The sequence below is a fragment of the Protopterus annectens genome, chromosome 6.part0, assembly GCF_019279795.1.
Source record: "Protopterus annectens isolate FY-2018-M chromosome 6.part0, PAN1.0, whole genome shotgun sequence".
In the NCBI taxonomy this organism is placed as follows: Eukaryota; Metazoa; Chordata; order Ceratodontiformes; family Protopteridae; genus Protopterus; species Protopterus annectens.
In genome coordinates, this window is record NC_056737.1 from 377,633,001 (window position 1) to 377,659,919 (window position 26,919).

At 37.7% G+C, this 26,919-nt stretch overlaps 1 protein-coding gene across 1 annotated transcript in view; it reads left to right on the forward strand.

Annotated features, from left to right (window-relative positions):
* Nucleotides 1-2,243: 2,243 nt before the first annotated feature.
* SRP54 (signal recognition particle 54) overlaps nt 2,244-26,919 on the forward strand; it is a 1,212,380-nt gene continuing 1,187,704 nt past the window's right edge. Inside the window, exons 1-2 of the mRNA XM_044073524.1 lie at nt 2,244-2,554; nt 2,638-2,743. Of these exons, the coding sequence (XP_043929459.1) occupies nt 2,666-2,743 (78 nt within the window). The 5' untranslated portion in view covers nt 2,244-2,554; nt 2,638-2,665. The remainder of the gene's footprint in view (nt 2,555-2,637; nt 2,744-26,919) is intronic.

The following is a 26,919-nucleotide window of genomic DNA, read 5'->3' on the forward strand; positions in this document are numbered from 1 at the left end:
ATGGTACGAGAGATTAATTGCATACATGAATGCTGGCCACAAGCCATTATTTGTGGGTCAGAAGTGGTACAGAGAAAAAGTCGGAAAGGGGTTATGTCCATAAAAGCTGTGGAAAGAATGAGATGGAGAGTTAATAATTCTATGGATAAAATTTTAAAGGCCATTAAGGGGTTGTACATTCCCCTCACTGGCATTTGGATCTGGTGGCTGGATAGGTATGAGATAGATGGGGTTCATTTATCGGAAGAAGGTTCACAGGTATTTTATAAGGAATTGCAGACAGGTCTAGCTCTGAATGGCATTCACCTAGAGTAGACTAAGATGTGCTGGCGGAAGGGAGGAACATTCCTCCCTTCTGTGGCGGAAGGCAGGAAAGGTAAGGGAGGCCAAGGTAAGTGGAGGTGGGGGGGACATCACATGACTCTTCAGCTGGACCTTCCGCAGGCCAGACAGCCCCAAGGGATTGTTGCCAGGGGACTTATCAGCCCGGCAATGGCCCCTTGGCAGATTGCAAGGCGGCCCAGAAGAATTGTGAAGAACTGTGAAAACGTTGTTATGAAATGGGTATGATGCAAAAAAAGGGCTGGATATCGACAGTGCTGTCTGTTGTCCTGTAGGTTTAGGGGAATGCTATGAAAGAAATAAATGGCCTAATAATTGGCTTCTATTAGAGAAAAGGTAATTGACAATGATTGGCAATAAACACATGGCTGCGGCCATTTTACTCCATCTGAAGTATCTGTTATTATTAATATTTACCTTCTGGTTACCTTGACTTTGTTAAACATGGAATTTGAGGCATATGTTCACAAGGATGCAATGGAATGACAATGTGCTGAGCTGGTTCTGTATATATAGCTCAATACTTGATTTGAATCATTAATGGAAATATGAACAATGTGGATTTACTGAGCTGGTTATGCATAGAACTCAATGCTAGATATGGATCATTAAAGAAATTCTGAACAATGTGACGAATGATTAAAGTAGCATGTAAGGTTATTCCGTAAGCATCAATGGTAAGATATCTGTGAGTAGGTTATGAATTTAGTTTTTGTAAAAGACAGGTACAGCTGTACCAATCTCAGACAAATACAGCACCACCACCATTAATATTTTTTGAGACTCGTTTACTGTGGCTTCGCATTTACAATTTTATGTGATAGTGTTCAGAAAGAGTGACGCTGTACAGGCACTTTAAGGGCAGAACTTGTTGCTAGCCTAGGAGTGACTGAAAATTTCGACCCGACACAGTCAATAAATGTCCACCATTCATCGAAATGGGAGCTGACAATTTAATCGTAAAGACGCAATCCAGAGGCTCACTGTTGTTCCAAGTAATATCCCTCGTTCTGTGAGCAAGCCAAGGCTAAATGTAAACAACGTAGGCTTTTTAAATACACATACAAAGTAACATGTTTCACGTTTATTTCTTACAATAATCTTACTTCTGCAAGCAGAAATGCTAAGCATTTTACAATTACTCCATTCACTCAGCTCAGATTAATAAATGTAACCGAAGATGGTGCAATACAATACACGGTACTTTTCCGTTAAAACAAAATTCATTTTTACTACCAATATCCAAGTACCACTTTTTTCCTTTACTAAACTGTTGAATTAGGGTTTCCAGTCTTGCAAAATAACGACAAAACACAGCAGCGCGAAGTGGTATGGGTTTAACGTTAAAGTACCATTCTCGAATTAGTATGGGGAATAAATATGTTATTGCTTTACAAAATTTTGTAACCTACGTTGTAACTAAACCCTCTCAACACAAGAAATCTGGGCAAAGATGAATATTTTGGGAGGACAAATATTGCTGAAAATTGCTAGAATAAAAAGGTAGTTACCATGCATGTTCTGTATGTTATGAAGTCTAAACCGTAAATGTATGTCTGTCATTATTTAGTGAAGTTAGTACTCATTGATTTGCCAGACAAGTACACGTTTTATGAAGAACGCCAAAATGTGAGGCAAAAATCTAGGCAGTTGAGAGCTACAGAAATTACTACTGAAGTAGAGGACGGTAAAGCCTAAATGCTGGTCCATTCATAAATACACTGTCTGGTTGATGTATAAATGAAAAAATATACATCATTAAACGTCATGAAGAAAATTACAAGTACTACTAAAAACACAGTCGAACAATAATTACTATTCATCCTCACACAAAAACAAGAGCTCGAAAGGAAAGGTTCTAAGCACTATAACCCGGAAGTACATGACGAATGTTGGGTAGGTTGGCCGGAATGGTGACGAGTATAATAGTCTTGAGTGCTCCACATCTAACTGGTACATGTTTTTTTCTGTATTTGAATAATACCTTATGATTTAGGGGTATTTGACTTTTGTAATTCTACAACGTTGGACAGAATTTCCTTTAATGGTTGTTTTCATATCCGTAGAGTGCTGCCACTTTAAGTGTGTCGTATAATTTGAATTTTGGTTTTGCTATGAAGTTGGTTGAATACCGAAACTCTGATGCCAGTGGCATTACTAATTGAACGCCGTGGTAATTCGATAAGGAACTGTTGACAGCTTTTAATTTTTGGTGAGATTAAATGACTGACTTTAAAAGTTTTACACATTTGATATTCTGAGTTTTTAGATTTAATTAGTTATTTTATGTTTCAGGGCTTGTTTTGATAAGTGAGCAGCCAAAATGGTTTTGGCAGACCTTGGAAGGAAAATAACATCGGCTCTACGTTCTTTGAGCAACGCAACAATCATAAATGAAGAGGTATGAAAACTTATGTGTAATGCTCAGCATATAAGGACGTGTTTGTAGCACAAGCGTTGTAATAGTTATGCTTTTGAATTAATTTTATTAGGAAAAAGTACAAAACAGAACAAGCATGGTGTATGTTAATGACAGAATGTTGACATTTTAAAGTGGTGAAAAGGTAGTTGTAGATGGTAAAGCTAATGCTTGTCAGCTGATCGTAAATGGCTGTTAAAAAGCATTTTAGGTTAAACTGTGTTGTTAATCCAGTCTTGGGATTTTGATCTGTACAGGTTATCGAGAATCTAAACAACTTCAGGTCATTGGTTGTAGAGGTATTAGTCCTGTTATTATTGTATTTGTCGGTTTGGGATTTTGAGAACAGTAACACTCGTTAAAAAGAACGAATTTTATGTTCTATTCAGTTTTTGTTTGTTTTGTTTTATCTTTCTGATTTTGGTGTTTTGATCGTAATATGTCATTTCCCCGTATTTTGCTTTTTTTTGTGTTTGCCAGTAGGTATACGATCTGACTACTAGTCTTCTCTATTTTCCAGTATTCGCAATGACACAGTACTGTGTAGTTGTTTGCAGTTTTTTTATTTTATTTTTTTATTAAAAAGTATGCATTATTTATTTATTTATTTATTTATTTTTTTTGGCTGTATTTCATTGTCTAGTTACCAGTCATCCATCCACAACCCATGTTCGCACACGGGGTTGGAGTGTCACATCAACCGTGACACTTGTCTAAAGCCAGTGTTCATATACGCATTTTTGTGTAGTTCCCACTTGTTTCAAAATCTGGCCTTAGAACCACCCATAAAATTTGATCTATGGTGTATTTATAAAATATTTTGTGTTCAGGGCAAAAATGAAATATTTTCTTAATGAAAGCCAGATTTGTGGGGGTGCATTGTAGTTCACTCATCATCTCTCTCTCTCTCCCTTTCCTTTTTTAAGATATAACCTCCTGCAGTAGATTCATGTTTCATTTTCAAGCTTGTTTTGTAGCAGTGATCTGAATGCAATTGTTTCATATGTGTTCTTTTCAAACACTGGTAAGGTCAGTTGCCTAAACTTACCTTTTCATTTTAACTTGTTAGGAGGGTGGCCTAATGTTTAAGGTGTTTGCCTTGCAAACACAAGGTGCAGGGTTTGAACCTCACAATAGATAATTGGCTAGGCTTAAAGTTGCTCACAAGAGCAGTTAGCTTAGTACTAACCCATGAACCTTAAACGTTTGTTGTTGTGTTTTTTTTTTTTTGTCTTCGGTGGTGTGTAATTTGACTTAATACTGCCTAAAAGATTGGAGTCTTATTTTAGTGGCTGGATATTTATTTCTCCTAAAGTAAATAAATGAATGCTGATTGACCTGAACTGGTATATCTTGCAGTTTCAGGAGTTAAGCTGAACACCTTACATAGTACTGACTCTTGAAAAATTCACCCATACTTATGTTTGCTACTGTAGTGTGGATCTTATTACAGCAGTTAGGTTATTCATGTTGTTGTGCTGCTTGTAGTACTGATTGATGCTTTTCCTTGGTTTCTTGATACCTTCAACAAACTCTTCATCTTAAAATAAGATATAGTATAGATATGGTATGAAGGTATAGGTTTAGATTTGTCAAGTGCAAGCGTTTGGCAGCTTGTGACACTGTTCCCAACGGTGAGGGTGGCCTAATGGTCAAGGTGTTTGCCTCACAAACACAAGGTGCAGGGTTCGTGTCTCACAAAGGATAATTGGCTAGGCTTAAAATGGCTCACAAGGGCAGTTAGCTTAGTACTAATCTATCAGCGTAGTGGACTCTGCCTACAGGAGAATCACAATCAATATTTACGTTGTCAGTATTTTTTTTGTTTATCTTTTACAGTCTGGTGTAGTCACATGCAATGATGTGTGGTATTGCCAGTTGTGCCAGGAGAAGTAGGGCACTGGCTGAGTAACATATGCTAGCATAGCTAGCCAGAGTTTTGTAAAGAATTGTATGCTGTTTGTATATCAAACTGATTTGTACAGGTGCTTGTGTTAAAAAAAAAAAAAAATGTACCAACAGTGGGTCCTACTGGACAGAAACTAAATACACATGTTGGACTGTATTTCATCCCCTTATCAGTTCTGGAAGAGAAGAGGTTAATCTCAGTCTAACTAGCTTTCAAAAATAGTCTGAAATTAAATTACCTGGTAAGGCCATAAAGATTGTATCTTACATTTCTGACTGCAGCTATAGTAGAAATGTCTGAAAAACCAGGACTAGGAATGCTATTGTATTGTCCTTGGGGGTAAACTTAATTGCTAAACTGGAACGGTAGAAGTTTTTGAAGTAGTTTTTTAGCTTTCAGATGCTATGACATTTTAGCAAAGCTTTGTGTGTGTGTATGATGGCACATTTGAGATAGATTCTGGTTCACTTTCTAGTAAAGTGGATAGTGTGGGAACTAGTCAGATGTATGTAATCCAACACTGAAATGATGCTTTAATACTAGATGAGACAAAAGTCTCAGGGCACTCTGTTTTTGAAGTCTGACAAGAAGGAAGACTACTCGCCCACTTCATCTTGCCTTGCTCTAGTAAGTGAACTACGGGACATTAATTCTTTAGATAAGTCAAGAAAATCTAGTGAGCTTAGTTAAGTATTGTTTTTCTGTATCTGGGTGAATCTTTCTATCTGTGTTATTTATTTATAATTTTTCCTGTGATTGAACCTTTGATGTTTATTGTAAATAGATGCTAGTATTTTCATGTTGTATTATTATTTATTATTAAATGTATTTAAACTTTTCACTGTAGTTGGTCTTTCAGAGAGGATTTTAACCTTTGAGAGTACTTTTATTTATTTGGTGACACTGTGGCCACTCCTGAAAAAATTGCTGCGCTGGTCAAACTCTAGCATTTGAATTAGTATTAATTTTACTCTGTGTAATTGGGTCCCCTTGTAAAAGCCTTAGAGTAACTGGGTTTGGAGTGTTCTGGTGGCAATATCTACATTATAGTCTGGGCAGAGGGGCCATGGTTGGTAAATCTGTGCCAGCCTTTCCCGTGTGTGGGTGTGAAAGTCAAATCTCAAGTGTGTGTGTGTATGTCGGCTAATTGGAGCAAGGACACCAAACACTTGCTTCACAGAGAAGGGTGGTGGAGGACTTTGCTTGGACCACTTGGCTGAGGATTCAGCTCTACAGCTGTGGTCAGTGTGGGATCTTTTTTTGGATCATGGTGAAAGAGGAGAAAAGAAACCCAGCCACTGGACAGGAGTGTGTTCCCGGTGTGCTCTTAAGGGAAATTTTGCTTGGTGCAAAGAAATCTGAACATACTGTGTGTATCTATCTTTGTTCCAAGTGAACATCCCTCACTGGTGTCAATGGTGAGGATTGAAAGCCTTGATTACTGGCGAAGAGGGGGATGTCACATTACCATAATAAACACTTTTTTTCTGTGGGATAGTCAGTCTTCTTGACCAAATTTTTCAGTTGTGTTAAATTTTAAAATATTTACTGTTAGTTGTGCATTTTCCCTGCTAGCAATCAGTACCCTACTTTCATTGGATTTGGATAGAGAATGCTGTTGAATATGCCTGTGTACAGAGTTTGAGATCAATTTAAGTTGCTTGTTTTTAAAATTTTGGTGAGTGTCCAGAGCATGTCCAGGGCTACTAGTATGGCACTGGCATAGACAACTGTAATCTCTTGGCTCTCGCACATGGTCCACCTGTTATTTAAGTGATAACTAAATGTATACAAGAGCCTGAATATTAGCAAAGTAAGAAGAATGATAATTGCAAACAGGAGAAAAGTGAAGTTTTACTGCCAGATCATTTGAACTGTATCTGAGGTCCATTGAAGCAACAAATACTAAAAGTGAATGGGTCAGAAGTCCATAGCTTTGAATGAGTACATGTGTAAAAAGTAATGAAATTAAATGGTGGAACTATAAGTCCTTACAGGCCTAGCCAAGAGTTTATCCCCAAAAAGAAACCTCAGTCAGCACCTGTCGCCCCTGTCAGTGAGGGACACAGGTGGAACTCCTGGAACAAATTTGTGGTTACCCATTCACTCGTCAAGGTTGTGCTTGAGGAGGGTCCGTGAGGTGCTCTTTTATGTGTATGAGGAGTCTATTCTAGAAACTAGGTAGTATCTGGGAGACGCACCTGTCTCTCCAGCAGGTTTTGTTGATGTCTCATATTAGATTGAGCCTTTTTTGAGCGGGTAGTGCATGAGGAATTAGACTTCAGGATATAGAGCATCTCTAGTAGGGCAGGATCCGGGATTGCCTTGTGAGCAAGACAGAGATCACCCCTGAGCAACATGTGTGACACCGAGTAGAGTGATGGTGATTTAAGCCTGTCTGCATAGGACAGGTGTTTGAGGCCATGAATTCTCTGTGAGGTATTTCAGTGGCCTTACTACTTGGTGCAAATGTTTGGAGAGGTACATCCCAAACATGGCGTTATAATCAATTATTTGTCTGAGGGAGGAGTATAGAGGGGTAATAACCTCCTTTTTTCTGGATGCAGTCTCTTTTTACATATGAGATGAACCAGGTAAAATGCTTTTCTGACTTTGGCACCAGTCATTAGTTGCTGTTAGACTATCTTGCAGTATGTTGGCATAATTTGGGGAGTCGGTGATAGCACCAAAGTTAGTCGTCCACAGATGTGGTCAGCCACAGGCCTTTTGTCTTTGCCAGGACCTCTGAGAAATAGATGCCAAAGAGTAAGAGTCGCAGGATAGATCCTTGGGGCACTTCACTAGTGGCAGGTCTGCTATCTGAGGTGGAGGTGCCTATTTTGACTTTGTAGGTCCTGTTGGTAAGCCATTTAACCACCCAGTTGCTGAGATAGGGATTTACCCCCAAGTTTTGTTAGCTTTTCGATGATGCTCAAGTGGGGCATAGTGTCAAAGGCCTTGGCCAAGTCAAGGTGAGCTGTATGCACTGACTTTCCCTCATCCAGGGCCTTGGTGACAGTTTCAAAGAAAGAAGTCAACCAGGTTCAAGAGGCAAGATCTGCCCATGATGAATGTGAACTGGGTGGTGTCAAGTGCTTGGTGCATTCTTTTCTAATTCTGCTTTTAAATCTGCATTTAGTTAACTACTTTACCTACCATTTGTGGACCGAGTTGCAGATATTTTTTTTTTAATTCAAATCTGAAGTGCAGCCAGAGGGCTGGCTCTACCTGCTGTTTTCTCCCTTGTCTCACTCAGGCTCAGTCTACTCCCCTACCCTGCCCCCATTTCCCAGCCATCCCTCCTATGACTGCTTTTACCTTGAGGTAGCCACTCCCACATTCTCTTATCCAATGACACTGCTACTTCTGTGCTCCAGTTAAGAATTTCTAGCAATAATCTAATCCTGTTCTAGCGTTTTTCAGCCTTGACATATATCAAATCTATAAATTGACACTTTAGTCCACCAACAACTTAATATATTACCACACATGTATCCCCTTATCAGTTCCTTCTATCACCAAAACTGTATTGTCTATCTTTAACCGTAGAATAATAGCAAATGGGAACCCATTACTAATTCCAGTCACTACTCAAGGCAGACTAAATTTGAGAGAATTTGAAATGATTTAAATTAAACTGTTTCAAAACCTTAGAAATTAATATCACTCAAATTACAGAAATCTTTATACCAAAACCAAGATATTAGCCTTATAGTCAACACTGCTCGTATTACTTACAGTTATGGCCCATTTAACTTCCTGATTTACTTGTATATACATCCTAACCTGCACTAACACAATTCCCAAAACTATCTTCATATCACCTTCCGGGTAGAATAGTTCATTCATTGACCAAGCTTCGTTTACCATTTTCTGTCAACAAACTTTTCTACCCATTGCCCTAAAACTTTACAAACTAATAGCAAAATTACCAAATCTAAATTCACATAGAACAACCCAACTCATTCTAAGTGGTGATATCCACCTTAACTCTGGTCCCCAAACTAATGTAACCCAACCCATCACTGTGCCCATTTTCTAATAATCAGTTGAAAAGGGTCTGACCTTTTACTGCTTAACATCAGCATCAGAAGTATTCTTAAAGAAGTCCAAGAATTGCATGCCACCGTCTCTCTAGTCTCTCTAGACATTGCTCTAATAACACAAATATGGCTTAAACCAGATATCAGCAATAAAATTATACCTCCAGGATACAACATCCTTTGATTAGATAGGTGAAACAAAGGAGGAATAGGTATCGCATTCCAATTTTAAGTTCACTTCACCCTACAACCCATAAATAAAGTCACCCAAGGTTTCAGTATTGCAGAAATAATGTTTACTAAACTCACAATAAACACTAGAAAACATTTTAAATATAGTTTCAGTGTATAGCTCAACTTGAAACAACCTCCCCACTGTGGAACATACCTGCATTGGACATCTGATGCCCTACCACAGGAAACAATCATCATGGGAGATTTCAGCTTTGATTGGAGCACATGTGACTCTCAAAAGTCCAAGTAATCACATAAGCCTTCATGGCTCCACTTAGATAATTCAATCTCCCACTAGAGTTGACAAAAAGACAGTCCATCCTAGACTGGATCTGTTGCTTAGGATCCACTCCACAACCTTTAGTGACCATTTCCCAATCTTCTTACTAAGACATATGTGTTTAGTTTCAATGGATTTACACAATCTCCAAATTCATAATAAAAAAGGCTTTTAGCCCCATAGCCCCAAGAGTTCATTTCAATCCTCACTCTGTCATTGGTCACCATTTAAGTATCTCTCTGGGTGAAGCCATAGAATATTCTGCCTCCTCATTATCTTGGACAAACTAGCTCTTCCCAGGACAAGTATAGAAACAACTTTGCACCATGTTTAACCAAGGGGACAAGGTCACTACTAAAAAGAAATAAAACTTGGGAAATGTGGCAGGCAAGCAAAGCCACAACCAGCAAGCATATCTAGAACTAAAAAAACGAGGCAAAGAGACAAAATAGACGAGACGAAATAAACCATTGTAGTAATATCCAATCAAAACACCATAATTAATCTCAAAAATTCTGGTCAGCAGTAAAAAAAACATCTTACAACCAGGACAAGTTAGTACACCTTCCCCAGTTGCCACCAGTGTTAATGAAAGTATCGTTATAAAAGTTAATAAGTACTTTAAATCATCTTGGTCCTTACTAATAACTGCTCTACTCCACCGCCACCCCATTCAGTACTAAGTCAAGACAGCAATACCTTTTCCTTCCAACCTGTTTCTACTGCAACTATAAAAAATACCTAAAAAAAATTCAAGCCAACTACCCTTGCAGCCGATTATTTACCAGTAGAGTATCTTAAAATCTCAGCTGAAACCTTCACCTATCCTTCATCCATCCTTATAAGTATATCCATTTCCGAACAGAGTCACAGCCATTTGGAAAATATCTCATATAATCCCATTGCACAAAGGTGGAAACTCAGTTATCCAATTATCGTCCTTTAACAATCTTATCACTATTGTACAAAATTTTTGAGAGATGCATTCATTCTTCATCACTAAAGTATCTCTTAACTAACAATCTTCTGTCTAACACTCAGCATGGATTCTGACCAGAACATAGCACCACTGCTGCCCTGATGTCTTTAACTAACATAGTTAATTGGCATAGGATTGATGGTTATGTAGTATTTTCTATCATCCTTGATCTCTCCAAAGCATTAGATACTATCGTCTCTTAAAGGTTTTCTGAACTCAAACTTCAGACTTAGCCATTCTGCTTTTGCATGGTTCCAAGATTATCTCTCAGGATGCCAGCAAGCTATAAAATAGCAACAAAATCTCTCCCCTCTGCAGGCAGTCACTCTGGGGTTTTATATATATATATATATATATATATATATATATATATATATATATATATATATATATATATATATATATATATATAAATAGTACTTTTCTAACACGGCACAAAAGGGACCATTGCTAGAACTCATCTCCACCCTCATCTATGCTTCTCCAGTTCTGACTAACCTCAAGAAATCAGTTTTACGTAAACTTCAATATCTGCTACAATAAAATTGCAAAGTTTGCTACCAAAACTAACTGTAGCTCCCACCATAGTCTAGCACTAACGCACCTCTCTTGGTTAGAACTGCCCAGTCTCCTAACTTACAGCCAGCTGACCATGGTCCATCAATTACTTCATCAGCCAGAGAGAACCCCTGCCCTCCAAAACCTACTCCAACCCTGTCCTGCTTACCAGTAACAAATCACTTTTAAAGATATCACCGGAAAATCAGCAGGTTGCACTAGATCCAAACTCGAAACAACAACGGCAGCCAAAACAACCCGCTAGCTGCCTGCTCACAGTGTAAAACAGCTGAACAAAAACTCAAACGATGGTAGAATCCTCACGTCTTTTAATAAAAAGATACAACAGTTGTTTAGCGCTTTCTCTCGCAGATAGCGAGCTTCATCAGAACACTGCAGATGTATCTGCTACACATTTAAATAGTAAAAAAGGCGCCAAAATAGCCTTAAGATCAATTAATTAAGCTCAATATAAACTGTGTGTTAAAATAAATCCACTACATTTATAAACAAAAAAAATAAAGTATGAAATATAAAATATATTCAAGTGATGCTTGCAAATATACCTCAAAATTTCCTAACTATCAATGATATACAGTGATATACAATGATGATATGCTAAATAATATGCTAAGTAGTGAGTGTAAGATATAGAATGTAAATATGTCCTTCACTCTATTAGTAGGGGCTTAATACTCAAACTGTCATTAATCCCTGGCGGTGTAGTGGCATCGGTGAATGCTTGCCACCATAACTCTCTATATGCCAGGTGATTTTTGAGATTACCTCCTCTAGGTTTGCTTTTAACAATGTCTATAATGCCGAATTTGAAGGAATGCTCAGTACCAAAAGTGGAAATATGCCTATACAAGGCGTTCTTGGTATCCGCCTTCCTAATGGCATACAAATGTGTGTAAATGACAGTTTGAGTGTTAAGCCCCTACTATTATTAGAGTGAAGGACATATTTACATTCTATATCTTACACTCACTACTTAGCATATTATTTAGCATATCATCATTGTATATCACTGTATATCATTGATAGTTAGGAAATTTTGAGGTATATTTGCAAGCATCACTTGAATATATTTTATATTTCATACTTTATTTTTTTTGTTTATAAATGTAGTCACAGTTTATATTGAGCTTAATTAATTGATCTTAAGGCTATTTTTTTTACTATTTAAATGTGTAGCAGATACATCTGCAGTGTTCTGATGAGAAAGCGCTAAACAACTGTTGTATCTTCATCGCTTGAGTTTTTGTTCAGCTGTTTTATACTGTGAGCAGGCAGCTAACGGTTGTTTTGGCTGCCATGAGTTTGTCTCACAGTTACATCAGCGGAGCCTCACCTGATCATTGCAAGGAGCTTTCCAGCCTTCGGAGTGAAGTGGCGTCCTTACGCGGGGAGGTAACTAAAATCCTAGAACTATTTGGTAGATTCACGTCAGAAACTAAACCTATGGACAATACTTCTGGTATTAAGTTACATGGTTTTAATAAGAATGCAGAGTTTTCAAACGTAAGAACTCCAATAGAGGAGGAAGTCAACACACATGCTCCCATGGTTATTCTACAGGAAGCACCTTCGACCTCATCTCCGGGAATTCCTAACGGTCAGGGTGTTGCCATTACTTCGAGGGGCGAGATAGATTTGTCCGCGTCCGCGGCCAGAGCGGACCACAATCAAACTGATGCTTGCGACTTTACCTTTGATTTTTCTTTCAGCAATTTTGCTGAAGAAGCCAAACGAATCGGCACCAGACCAAAACAGGGTCGTACATACGCTAATGCGACGGGTGAATCTTCCCGTTTTAAAGGTACTGTTCCTGTTAAGTTTTATGACAATCAAGGTGTAAGAGAAAAAGTAATTTATCAAAGAACTTTACAGAATTTTTTGGACTGTGATTGCAAATTTGACTGTGCTTCTGTTAATCAATACAGACAGGTTAATACTGTTAAAAAAGGAACTTTGAGAGACTCCATTTACTTGTTTGGTAAAGGACTTAATACTATTAATGCATTGAAGCTTGATAATGCTTACTTGAACCATTGTATTTGTCAACATTGTGCCTATGGGATTAAGATTTTTTAAAATACCCTTGGGCATAGACATTAATGTCGAAGTGGAAATTGAGTTTAACAGTCTTTTTGACACTTTTGGGTTTGAGTTTATGAAAAAGTTAATTAAATTTAATGATGCAAAACTATGTAAAACTATATTGGAGGTGGAGAATCTTAATAATGCCATTTTACAAGACTTAGCTTTTGGACAATGGGAAAAACTGTATTACAAACAATTCTCTATAGCTGATGAGAGGGCTAGGAAAGCCTATGAACGTAAGTTTAAAAAGACACAGAGGGACAAAGAGCAATATAACAGACATACATGTTACAAGTGGGGGAACTAAAAGATGAATGGTGGTTTAGAAAAAACAGACAGGGGGTTTGAACAAGAATCACACTCCAACCACTTTGAACAGGATTTTTTATCCCCTCGGACAAGTTGGCCCCAAGGGAAATGGAAGCAAGTGGGCAAATGGAGGAAGAAAAACTAGCAGATTCTTCCCCTTCTCGTGTAACAGAAGTTAATAAGAACAATTCTAATTCTGTTAGCATAGTGACCACTGATAATGTAGTAAGTGAATATAAGAATTTCAAAATCTATAACTACAGCGATGTTCAATTACAGACGTCTCATTTTAGTTTATTTTCTAAGGGACTTAAATTTATACCCACCCCTCAGTTTCGGGTGGTTGATTCCATATTTGAATTTAAGAAATTCACTAGGAAATTGAACTTAGCTGCAATGTTCAACAATCCTATTAACAGCAAAAATGTAGTAAGTAATGTGTCAGGACATTCTAGGCTTAAAAAAAAGCACTTATATGCCTTTTAATAATCCCATTATTTCAGTCTTTGAAAATAAAGTCATCAAAGACATTTATAAACTTAATAAAGTCGTAGGTCACAAGAACAAATCTAACACTTTTTCCAACTTGACTGATGAGGAAGTCAACACTTTGAAAGACATCTGTACGGATCGTAGTTACAGATATATGAGGCCTGACAAAGGGGGAGGTATAGTTATTTTTGACACTCTATCTTACAACTCCAAAATACATAATATACTCCATACATCTGATAATTACGCTGTAACCTCTCTTAATGAGTTAAACATTGCATATCGGAGAATTGATATGTATTTGGAAGAATACATGTTAGAGCAAAGAATATCTGAAGAATACAATTTTATGACAGTTGAATTTCCTACTTTAGCCACCATTGTGGGGATTCCGAAAGTACATAAGGACCATCTAAATCCCCCATTAAGGCCCATTATTTCTGGTAGCAAAGCCAAGACTTTCCCAATAGGAGTTATTATTGACACCACATTGAAATTTGTATATGACAATGTCAAACATCTAGTTAAAGACTCATGGGAATTCTCGAGAAACTTTCCTACACAAACTGATGTGTTAAATCTATTGTTCTGCTCCATAGACGTGATTGATCTTTTTAGCAGTATTCCCATAGAAGAAGGCTTAGATGCTTTCTCCAGGAGTTTGAGAAAGCATACAGACCTTAGTTGGGACAGAATTTCCATCCTGGTTGAGTTGATGAATATAGTATTGGACTACAATTTCATCTATTTCGAGGGAGAAATCTTCCGCCAGACCAAAGGAGTAGCAATGGGTGCCGCTTGTGCACCCATTTTTGCTAATTTGGTCATGTTGGATTGGGAGGAGAATCATGTGTTCAACAGTGTTCACTTTGATAAGGTACTTTTACTATTCTCGCTACCTGGATGACATTTATGTCTTATGGAGAGGTAACAGTAGATCTTTAGAGAACTTTATAGAATATTTGAACAGTAGTTCAGACTTTAAGTTCACCTTTATTTATAACACCAGTGGGGTTCCTTACTTGGGCACATTGATTTCAGTTGACCAAGTTGGTTTTAAATCTTCAGTACATCGGAAAACTACGTTCACCAATTCATATTTGGATTACAACAGCTTTCATCCATTTAAACTTAAAAGGAATATCTTTAAAGGGCAGTGTATCAGGGCTATTAGAATGACGTCCAGGCACCAAGACATGATCAATGAATTGAAATTCATTACAAGTATGTTTAATGAGAGGAGGATATGATCTTGACATGTTGGAGGATGTCGCAGCCTATGTGTTGAACCAATGGGGATCTAGGTATTCTCCACTTTTGGGCCAGGCTATGGGACTGTCTATTGAAATTACAGGCCCAAACAACAACATAGGACAGGGTAGAGGGCCCTCTATGAGTTTTAATAAGGCCCTCATTATTGAACACAGTCCTTATAGTCACATGATTAAGAACATAGTACGTAAAAACTGGTACATATTTAAATCTAGACCTGACATTGTTAATATTGTGGGACACGAACCATTTTTTGTTGCAAAAATGGGCAAAAACCTGAAATTTATTATAGAAAACACTACTGTTACAAAATTTCAGGACATGTCCCATACTACCAAATGTGGTACATGTCACCAGTGTAGATACATAATTGATTCAGATAGTGTCTCTCTAAACAATATTAGCAACACCAGATTACACCTATGTAGGGGTAATTGTCGAACAACTATGCTAGTGTATATTGCTATTTGTTCGTCTTGCCAGTATTTTTACATTGGCAAAACAGAGAGACAACTTAGGCAGAGAATTTACACACATTTGTATGCCATTAGGAAGGCGGATACCAAGAACGCCTTGTATAGGCATATTTCCACTTTTGGTACTGAGCATTCCTTCAAATTCGGCATTATAGACATTGTTAAAAGCAAACCTAGAGGAGGTAATCTCAAAAATTACCTGGCATATAGAGAGTTATGGTGGCAAGTATTCACCGATGCCACTACACCGCCAGGGATTAATGACAGTTTGAGTATTAAGCCCCTACTATTATTAGAGTGAAGGACATATTTACATTCTATATCTTACACTCACTACTTAGCATATTATTTAGCATATCATCATTGTATATCACTGTATATCATTGATAGTTAGGAAATGTTGAGGTATATTTGCAAGCATCACTTGAATATATTTTATATTTCATACTTTATTTTTTTTGTTTATAAATGTAGTGGATTTATTTTAACACACAGATTATATTGAGCTTAATTAATTGATCTTAAGGCTATTTTGGCGCCTTTTTTACTATTTAAATGTGTAGCAGATACATCTGCAGTGTTCTGATGAAGCTCGCTATCTGCGAGAGAAAGCGCTAAACAACTGTTGTATCTTTTTATTAAAAGACGTGAGGATTCTACCATCGTTTGAGTTTTTGTTCAGCTGTTTTACACTGTGAGCAGGCAGCTAGCGGGTTGTTTTGGCTGCCGTTGTTGTTTCGACTTTTAAAGACATCTAAAGCAAACCACTCTGTCAGAGAATCCTTTTATTCTAATTATGTAGCCAAAATCTGGAATTCTCTGCCCCAAGAAATAAAAACTATCACTAGTGCTACAAGTTTCAGAAAGATCCTTTAAAAGCCATCTAACTAATGCATGGATATGCTGTTGTACTAACCTGGATTAAGAAAGCCTATCCATCTTAAGAACTGTAAACATCTTTTTACCTTTCAGTTTCTGTGCTTTGCTTGAATTTAACTTTCTGCCCCGTAGAAAACCTCTAAGGACTGAACGGACTCTGGACAAGCACCTGTACTGCAAAATAAAGTAGATGCTTGTCTACTGTATCACCAATTACATTTTTATTTCTGTAACTTGTAGATCTTGTAATTTCAAGGCTAGCACATGCACAGAGTACCACCCCTCACTGGTAAGCCCTTTTTTCTTGCTTGATCTCCTGTCTTTTTCTTCTCCTGCTTATCTCCTTTTTGCCACTAGATGACAGCATTGTACTAGGTTAGGCAAGCTCCGAAGTTCGCAAAACAACTGGAGTGGATTTCTGTGAGCATGCCCTGCTTAAAGCACTCAGAAGACTGGCTTGTTTTATTTCAGTTCACTGTTCCTTTTTCCCCATAAATGATGTATATTGGTTGAATACTTGCCTATAACATTGCTCCTGCATACAACTTCTCTCTCATACGTACCACACAAGTAAAAGTGGCTTTTTCTCCCCCTTTTTCAGCCATCTAAAGACTCCCAAAGTTACATACGCAACTTACCTTACTGATTTGTTTTGTTTGTTTTTCTTTTCCTTCCTCTTGAGCTTTCCCTTGCTGTGTCAACCTGCTCCATTTGCCCTCGCTGTGCTCGGGCTCACTTTGCTCCCCTACTCTACCCCCATTCCCACCCACCCCCTACTTTCATTAGCTTTATACTTATCTACTCTCTGCCCCTTCACTACCAACGAACCCCCACAACCTCTTAATTTTCCTTACCTCCCCACCTCCCCCAACGTATCTCCCCAAACCCTTCTACCTCACTTGACCTTGTGTATCCTCCCATAATCTCTTCCTCTAAATACATCTGGCTCAGTCCCTCCTTATGCAGTCATCTGTCTCTCCTTAAACCTACTACACCAACTGCTCTTACATATATCCACCTCACCACTTTCTTATCCCCATTCTCCTCCTATTAACAGTAACTACTTTATACCATATACCTCTGCACTACATTCCATTTCAAAATATTGACATTCTGCTCTTGAAAATATTCCTACTCAGAACCTATATCTGCTGGTATTGCATTAGAAATCTTTGAAATTTGTACATTAATTTTGTTTTGTACACTTTGTTAATCTCATTTTATGGAATGTCTCTTGTCTATAATACTATTGTAATTTTTAAACTGTGTATTAGTTACTGCTTTTTCTTATTGCATTGTCTTGTATATGTATTTGGAGCTTTTCTCCTTGGGTCTCCACTGAAAATGGGCCTTTGGCTCAGTTGGACAAACCCAGTTAACAAATGACAATAAATAAAATAAATTAACACTGTTAAATGAATTGATGTAAACTGTCATATCTTGTACTCACTATTATATATTTTTGTATACATTTCAGTCACATTATTTTGCGTATATGTTCCATTTTTGGTTGTTTTTGTTTATATTGATGTATAATTTTCACATTTTATGTTTAATCGACATTTAGTGAAGGTTAACATTTAATAATGTGGAGCTTTTCTCCCCGGGCCTCTGCTGAAAAAAGGGTAGCTTGCCCAGTTGGATTTTCCTGGTAAACAAATGTAAAATTGAAATAAAAAAAAAAATAAAATAAAGCAGATGGATAATGCCTTGCCTCCACTCTGTATGTATGACTGTTGCTAGTTATACTGTCTCTGTGAAAATACCATACATGTAAGTTTAACATTTTTTATACAGTGTGTTTGTGTGTACACACTCGCACACAAAGCTGCTTCTTTCATATATTCTGTAAAACATTTGTAAAACTAAAAAAATAAAATAACTTTTTTATAACTGTACTTTTTCATTTTTGTGTAACTGTGTTGGGAGCTTTTCTTCCAGGCCCACTGCTGAAAAGGGTCTTATATCAGTTGGACTTTCCCGGTTAACAAAAATAATTAGCTGTATAATTTTAAATATATAAATACTCACATGATTTTAGAAAAAAGTAAATACTCTGCATTTAGAAGGTGTAACAATATATGTAGATATTTCTCCATAATGACAAGTGTGAGAAGAAACCGATCCAAGTTTTTAGACAGGGATGCAAAAGTGTGATTTTTAAATTGTGGATTCAAACAAAAGTGATCGGCAAACAAGCACAAAGAAAATTTAATGAAAAAGGTCCCTACCAATCCATTTCCACTGTTCTGCAGGACTGGAGAAAAACAGTGGAAAATGCGGGAAGACACTAATAAAATTTAAAGAAAACTTGTATGGAGTAAAAATATTTGTGAAAGTTTGTTAGACATTAATGTGTGTGAAAACTAAATGATCATTGAAACTTTTCTGGATATGTATCTTGTAACTAGCCTGATGACATAGGAGTGGAAGAAGTAATGCTTGCTAAAACAGCTTTGAGATCTTTTTTTAAGATGAATATGGCAAAATTTTCCTCCAAAAATGTTTAATACATAGAACAGCTTATTTTGAGTTGTTTGCTTACATGAGGCTGCTATCTTGGATTTCAAAAGCATCATTATAAAATGGGATACAAGTAAGTGTGTGGAGGAATCGTCAGGAGTAAAGAATTAAAACTTTTGGAAGGTTAGGGAATCCCAGCTGCACGTCATGTGAGACCATCAGTCTTTACATGAATGTCTAGAAATTTCTTAGCAGTTTATATGATATTGATGTGTAATACGTACACAAACAGTACGAATGAGTTACAGTAGTTATAAAAAAAAAAATTTTAATGTTTTTATAGCCCATGGAAAAATATAGGAGAAAAGTCTCCATCTAAGAGAAGCATGCCTGTTGCGATTAGTATTAAAGAAATTGAAAAGGAGTGGATAGTCCTTTGAAAGAGGAGATAATCTAGATTCTAGTTAGTGTAGGGTGAGGAGGGCTTAAACAATTTTACCAGTTGAACTGAGATGCTGTGGGGAAAAATAAAAGTATTTTGGCAAAGTGTAAATACTGTGTATATAGTTCAGATTGGAGTTTCTGTAAAAAAATAAATGGCATTACAGTAGTAACAAATGGGATAAGAACAAAGAATAAACAGTCTACACTGTTCATATTCACTTTATGTAATGGCAGTGGCTTTAACTATAAAATGCCAAGATCAGCCTACATTTTAAACGAAGATCCAAGAGCTAAACTAAAAAGAAAAGGGCATGTAGGTTTCATAGGCTCATGGGTGATTACTAGGCTAATGCCACAAGAGCCTTTACAAGCCTAGCTAATAATACCCAGTATATGATAATATTATACCTCATTTCCCCAGGTATGGGATGGGTTTTTTTCAGGGTGGTGGGTCTTTGCAGCCCTGAGTCATTTTACAGACTGTGTCCATGAAGGACATTGGCAGTACCCCAAGAGTGAATTTACAGTCCAGTCTGTTCATACAAATTCTTTTTGAAGAGGGTGAGGGATGGGCTTTGGGATATGAATCTGTGTCTCTAGCAAGTTCTGTTAAGAGTTTCAGATAAAGTTCAGGTCCATAGAACAAGCAACCCTTGTATGATTTTTTTGTAAATGTGTAACATTTTCTTTAGGGCTGGATCAGGGAATGTCTTTGAGGTCGGGGATAAGTCTCCTCTCAATAAATTATACAAGATCGAGTAAAGAGATGGCACCTTTTAATTGGTTTGCATACGACGTGTCTTATGCTTTGTATTTTTAGTGAGAAACCTCTGGGGCCACTGCAGTTGGTGTAAATGCCTATTTAGATGCATGGTGATGGGAGCATTTAAGCTTTATTATAGGCCTGATGAGGGCTGAGTCCAATGGCACTATGACATCCTTTGATCTTGATGACATGCCTTTGCTTATACATTGAGCCACACAGAAGGATTTTCTTACTACCGTAGCTACCTTGTGGTCAGTGTTTAGGTTGCTATCTATCTTTGTTCCTAGGTCTAATTTTGAGGTGTGCTATCAAAATTATAATTTGCAGTGCTGTCTGAATTACCGAAGGGCATGATTGTGTATTTTTAGCATTTAGTCTCAGACCATGGTTTTGGCACCAGTTGTTTGTCATTTTTAGGTCTATTTGTAGGATGTCAGCATCATTTGGGAATTTAACGATGGCTCTCAGCTTGCAGTCAGTGAATTTTGTGAGCCAGTGGCCCCCAACATTGGCTTTCACTTCAGAGAAGTATATACTGTAGATTTAATATTTATGTATACCTTTAAGGAGCGTTCTAGGGGCTTGCACAAGTGTATAAATACTGAGCATGTGCGAGCCTGACTGCCATTTTGTAGTAAGCTGTTGAGGTGTAAACATGCATGTCTGTGTAGTCTGTCAGTTAATCAGTTCGTTTATATTTTGTACTGCTGCTATCCATCCTGATAAGTTTCTTTGTAATAAAGCATATAAATGAACTACCCCGCTTGCTCATTTTCATTGAGAAACAAGATGAGTGACGTGGTGTCAGAATGGGATCCAGATTTAGGACCAAGAAAGTATTCAGTTAAAGGTGGAGGGCTGTAGAGGAATGGATCATCCCTAATGTATGTATAATTTGCAAAAATATGTTAAACGTATTTCATTTATCAAAGCTTACTTAAATGATTTCTTATTCGCAAATTACAAAACTAAGTACTTGGAACACTCTAAATGAATTTCTAAGTAAAAGAAATGTCCAAAACTGCGATGTATCGAAAAATATTCGGATAAGTATGGAAAATGTTTGAAATAAAGTCTGAATCACATAAAACTAATAAAATAAGGAAAAGACTGTATTTTTTCCCAAGTAGCTCATTGCACGTACTTTGCATTTCTTAAAGCTATGTCCGAAGTGTATGAAGTGTTCGTATGTGTATGCAGTATTACAGTACAGTTATTTCATAAAATACAGCCATTTCAAAGCGTATGTCACAAAGTACAGTATTTAGTAGAATTTACTGTGCATAATGAATGTTATTACCAGTATTGGCTGTGTGTACATGTTTGTACATAATTACGAAGGCTATTTTTTCAGTGTGTTTAAGCAGGCCCTAATGGCATGGCAGACGGATTTCGAAAACCAGCTCCACTTGTATTTGACAATGGTGAGAATTAGAGAGTGTTTGTTTGAACAAGAGCATGATATCTTCATACAAGCTGCATTATCGGATAAAGATGGCTGTACAAAGGCATTTATTCTGCTTACGTTGGCTGGTTCAGAAGCTATAGAAAGAGAGCATTAATTTGTGTATGCACCTGCTGTATTTACAGGGAAGGGGAACTGTCATTTAGTGGTATCGGCTGATTCAAGGGAAGACACCAAGTGCCTAAAATGTGAATTTAGAGAAATGTGCAACACCCAAACAAATTTTACAATTGAAGGGCACTTATTTTATACAAGAGATCAAAAGCCTGGTGAAACTTTTGCAGCATGTGAAACTGACTTGAGAAATAAAGCAAAAACTTGCAGATTTGGTGATGTTAAGAGATGAGTTGCTAAGACAGACTTGTGTGTGTTAAAGATAATGCTGTGCGAAATATTTTGATTTGTGACCGTGATTTAACTTTGAATAAGGCCATTGAGATTTGTTAGAAATATGAGCTCACAGAAAAGCACACCAATATGCTTACAAATGAGAAATGCATGCTTCCAGTATCTTCTAAAGCTAATGTTGGTAGTATGCAGCACATGGTTAGAAAAACAGGCCCAAGTACATGGCAGCAACTGTAAACCCTGCAACAGTCAATGGCAAACCCCATACTTTTCTAGCAAATTCCAGAGTGCGCACAGTCTGAGTGAAACACACAAGAGTGAGTAAACGAACTCAAGGAATGTGCCGCTACCCATTTTCATAGTCAGCTGTCGTAATTGTGGTGCATATTATGAGCCCAAAAGAGAAAACTGCTTAGTTTTTGGACAGCAGTGCCACAAATGCAATAAGTGGAATCATTTCAAAAGATTTTGTAAGTGAGATGAAATGAGGCATTCTTTTATTAAAAGAGAGCATTCAGAGACAAGTTGATCCGTTAGAAAGCTGTGACCCTACTTTTTATGTTGATGGTATGTCCGTGCTTAATGAAACTGTCTCTGCAGTAGACTTATGGGCAAAGAATGAAGTATTTTGTACTGTTAGGATAAATGGGGAGACCCATAGAGCTCAAAGGTGACATAGCTTCAAAGTGCAGTGTTGAGTCAGCAGAAACATTTGCTAGAGTACGTGCTGATGAGAAGCTTGATCTGGTAATGTGTGTGAAGCTTGTTTATGGTGGTGAAGAAATTTAGACTGAAGGTTCAGTAGTACTTTCATGTTACTGTGCTGGGAACAGCTATGACTTGCAATTTTACTTGGTCAAAGGCACGTACAGTCATTCTTAGGCTTACAGTTTGAAAATGGGACTACTTTAATAAGGAAGTACACCATGTTAGCGTAAAACACCACTTCTAATTTCACCCAGTCTATTTTTTTTCTACCTATGCCGATCTTTTTGAAGACTGACTAAGCAAACTCCCAGTTATATACTCCATGAAGTTAGACCCTGAAGTCAGTCCAGTTGTCAGGCCAGCCTGGAACGTTCCAGTACCTATGCAGAAAAGAGTCAAGGCCGAGCTCAATTAAAATGGTGCAGCAAGGTGTAATTTGTCTAATTGAAGAGGTATCCTCCATGGTCGTAGCTCATAAGAAAAGCTCAGATGATATCAGAATATGTATTGATCCTTCAGATTTGAACAAGGCACTGAAAATAACTTATCATTCATTGTGTACAGTTGAAAGTAGTCGCTGCCCTTATGACAAATGCCACTGTTTTTTTCTGTCGTAGATGCAGAGAGTTCATTTTGGCAAATGGTGTGGTATTGAAAATCCTCATTGCTAACCACTTTCAGTACTCTTTTTGGCAGGTACAGATTTTTGAGAATGCAATTTGGCATAAATTCTGCCAGTGAAGTCTTCCAGCGTGCAATAGAACATTTTTTTTCTGGGTATCCTTCTGCTATTATAGTAGATGCTGCCCTAGTAGGAGGCAATGGTGAGGCTGAGCATGACCGAAACCTCAAGTTATGGAAAGAGCAGGTGAAGGGAATCTTAAGCTGAATAATCAGAAGTGCAGATTCACGCTACAAGAAGTTAATTGTGTTGGTCATTTATTTGCCAGTTCAGGCTTATGACCAGATCTTTCCAAGCAAACAGCAATTCTCAAAATGCCAGCTCCAGACAATGTTCAATTCCTACAACATTTTCTTGGCATGGTTTAACTACCTAGGCAAGTTCATTCCAGACTTGAGGCAACTTTCAGCACCACTTAGAGAGCTGACATGCAGATATTTATCTTGGTATTGTTTAGAACAACACCGAGTATTTTATGTCCTGAAACAGAGAATTGCCAGTCCAACTCTCCATTACTGTGATGTTCACAAACCATTTGCTCTTTCTTGTGATGCTTCAGAATGTGGTCTTGGTGCAGTCATTCTTCAAGAGGGTAGACCAGTAGCCTATACGTCCAGAACGCTAACACAAACTGAGATGTATCAGAAATACCACTGAAGAGCATGAAGATGAGAAACTTGATTTTGAAGTCATGGAATTGAGAAATTTTTCTTCCACATGTCTTGAGCTTAAAAATCATGCAGCCTCTGATTCAGTTCTTCAGAAGCTCAACCGCTTTATCAGTCAAGGATGGGCTTCAAAGCAATCTTGCCTACCTGAAGTACAACCTTATTTTCCTTGTAGAAATGTGATAGTCATGAAAGGTCCAAAAGCAATTGTTCCAAAGTCCTTGCAACAAGAGTATATTACTGCACTGTGGCCACCCAGGAACTGCTTCTACCAATAGAAGGGTGAGAGGCATATTATCAGCAGAAAGAACCACTTCAGCTAAACCAGATTCCTGAACTACCTTGGTTGACAGCAGCTACAGACATGTTTCGAGTGGAATGGTCAACATTACTTTGGTGTTAGTAGACTCACTTATTCCAATTGGTTCGAGATAGATTTACTTCCTACTGTCATTACTAAGGTGAAGTGTCATTTTTGCAATCCATGGTAGCCCGCACAAAGTTATTTCTGATAATGGTACACTGTTTACAAGACAGTAGTTCAGAAGATTTGCTGAAGATTGGGACTTTCATTCATGTCACAAGTAACCCCGAGTACCCTGCAGTCAAATGGTTTTGCAGAATGTCCAGTTGAAAGTGCAAAACAATTACTAGATAAGCTGAAGTGAGATAAGTAGTGATGTTTTCTTGAGTATCAGAAGTGTTCCTTGTGGTAAACAACTTTACTCACCTGCAGAGACTTCTGTTGAGACAAACCAGAACCACACTATCAATTAGTAGTTCATAATTGGTTCCATGTGTCAAGAACAACAGATCAGTGAAAGCCAGTCTGTTAAATAAGTGCTTATCCCAGAAGTTTTATTATTATTATAAGTCCAGTAAACTGCTCAATCCATTTTTGAGAAGGGGAGATGGTGAGGATGCAGACATACAAAGGTTTTGATCAGATTGGTGTCGTGAGAAGTGTATGTTCACACCTGAGATTGTACATTGTGGAATTGCAAGGAGCAGAATTTAAGCGGAATTGGAAACCACTAATTCCAGTGACTGAGCCTGTATTGCAGTATCATACCTACGAGAAAGCCTGTATATGTCAGTGAGTTATCCAATGTTCCATTTCCAGAGGATGTTCCAGTAAATTATCTCTGTTCCTGAGAAAAATCCTGAAACTCCCAAAGCAAGTTGTTCACAAATGACTGTCCCTGTTGCTAAACCCAGTTCTGATTGCTACCTTAATACACAAGGTCGCATTTCCAGACAATATTCCAGATACAGGACAACTTGGACATTGCCTTTTTATTTCTTATTGTTGGTACAATTGCATGTTTCTTTTTCAAATGTCATTGTATTGTGGGCAATTCATTAAAGAGGGAGTATGTAGATCAGTATGTATACTTTTAAGAAGCTTTCTGGGGGTTGCACAAGTGTATAAATACTGAGCATGTGCAAGCCAGACTGCCATTTTTGTAGTAAGCTGTTAAGATGTAAGCATGTATGTCTGTGTAGTCTGTCATTTAATCAGTTAGTTTATATTTTGTATTGCTGCAATCCATCCTGATGTATTTCTTTGTAATAAAGCATATAAACAAACTAGCTTGCCTGTTTATCTTCAAAGGAAGCGAGACGAGCGCTGTATACCAAACAGGAGGGGTCCCAAACTAAGCTCTGTGGGACATCACCAGTAAGTTTTTTTTATTGGAAGTAGATTAACCTGTCTGGACAATGTGTCCTGTTAGAGAGCCATTTGGCTATCCATTTAGTGATGTAGTGGTTTATGCCTAAATTGGTAAGTTTATTTATGATCTTGAAGCAGGGGATTGTTTTGAAAGCTATGGCCAGGAATAGATAAATGGTATGTACCATTTAATCCTCAACCATGTCCTTTTCAAAGAAATCCACCAGATTGAGCAGACAAGACCTCCCTTTGACAAAGCCAAATTGGGTCTGGTCCAGTTTTTGAAAAGTTGCTATGTCATTTAATGATCAGATCCATGTCAAGCTTATGGGTCTGTAGTTCCTGGACCCCCCCCCCCTTTGTGCAGAGTTGCAGTTCTCCATTCCTCTGGGACAAAGCCTGTCTAGAGGCTGTAGTTAGAGGGTTTCTAGTGTCCCTGAAAGATTATTTTCTTAAGCTATTTAAGAAGCATCCTAGAATGTCTTAGGACCCGTGGAGGCTGTGTTTTTGCTTTAGTGAGTGCAATAAGGACCTATCCCCTGGTAATGACCAATAAGGGGGGTGGTTGCGGGTATTTATTTGGGTGTCACGGGAGCTAAAACTGAACTTGCACACAGACAAAAAACAAAGAAAACCTGCTAGTTGATAAGTGTTGCTGTTCATGTTTAATTTGGCTTGGTATACTGCTGAACATTTCCCCTGAGGTTAAAAACATCACCTTGGAGGACATCTTGGCCTCGTATTTGGCTTAGGCAGATTTGACCTGCTCTCTAATTTGTTAGGACTAAGTAAGTGTTACTTTGCACTGTTTTGTCTATTTCTTCTTAGCTTTGAGGAGAATTATTTTCCTTTTGCTGAATAGCTTATTTATTGTAGTGGTCCCCCAGGATGGTTTGTTCTTGCCAGTAGTCATAGGTTTGAGTCACACAAGTACTGCCTCTTCAGCCATATTCACAGCTGTGTATACATAGCTTTTTTGTACAGCTTGGAGTAGACCTCAATGTCATGTGTGTTTAGAGGGGATTGGAAGTTTAATAAGCTGTTGGTTAGTTAAGGTAATTGCCCTTGGCAAAGTTCTTTTAATAGGCTTGGAGTTTTATGGGGATTCCAGGTTAATGTTCGTGAGTACTAGGGTTAGTGATTTGTTACTGTAAAATCACAGAACAAATAGGCAGCTAGAGGCGCAAATGTACAAATAACCCCCAGAAATGCCTCAAATGGCAGCACACTGAAGAAAAATGCCACTCATCCAAACAGAATCTGTAAAATATCCACTATTTTAGTCTTTCTGGAACAGTTTGAAATTAACCAAAGAGGAGGGTCAAGGGACACCTTACTAGAATATTTCATGTGACTGTTATGCTTAAATGCTTGTACTCCACCAGGAGTAACTGACCAAATG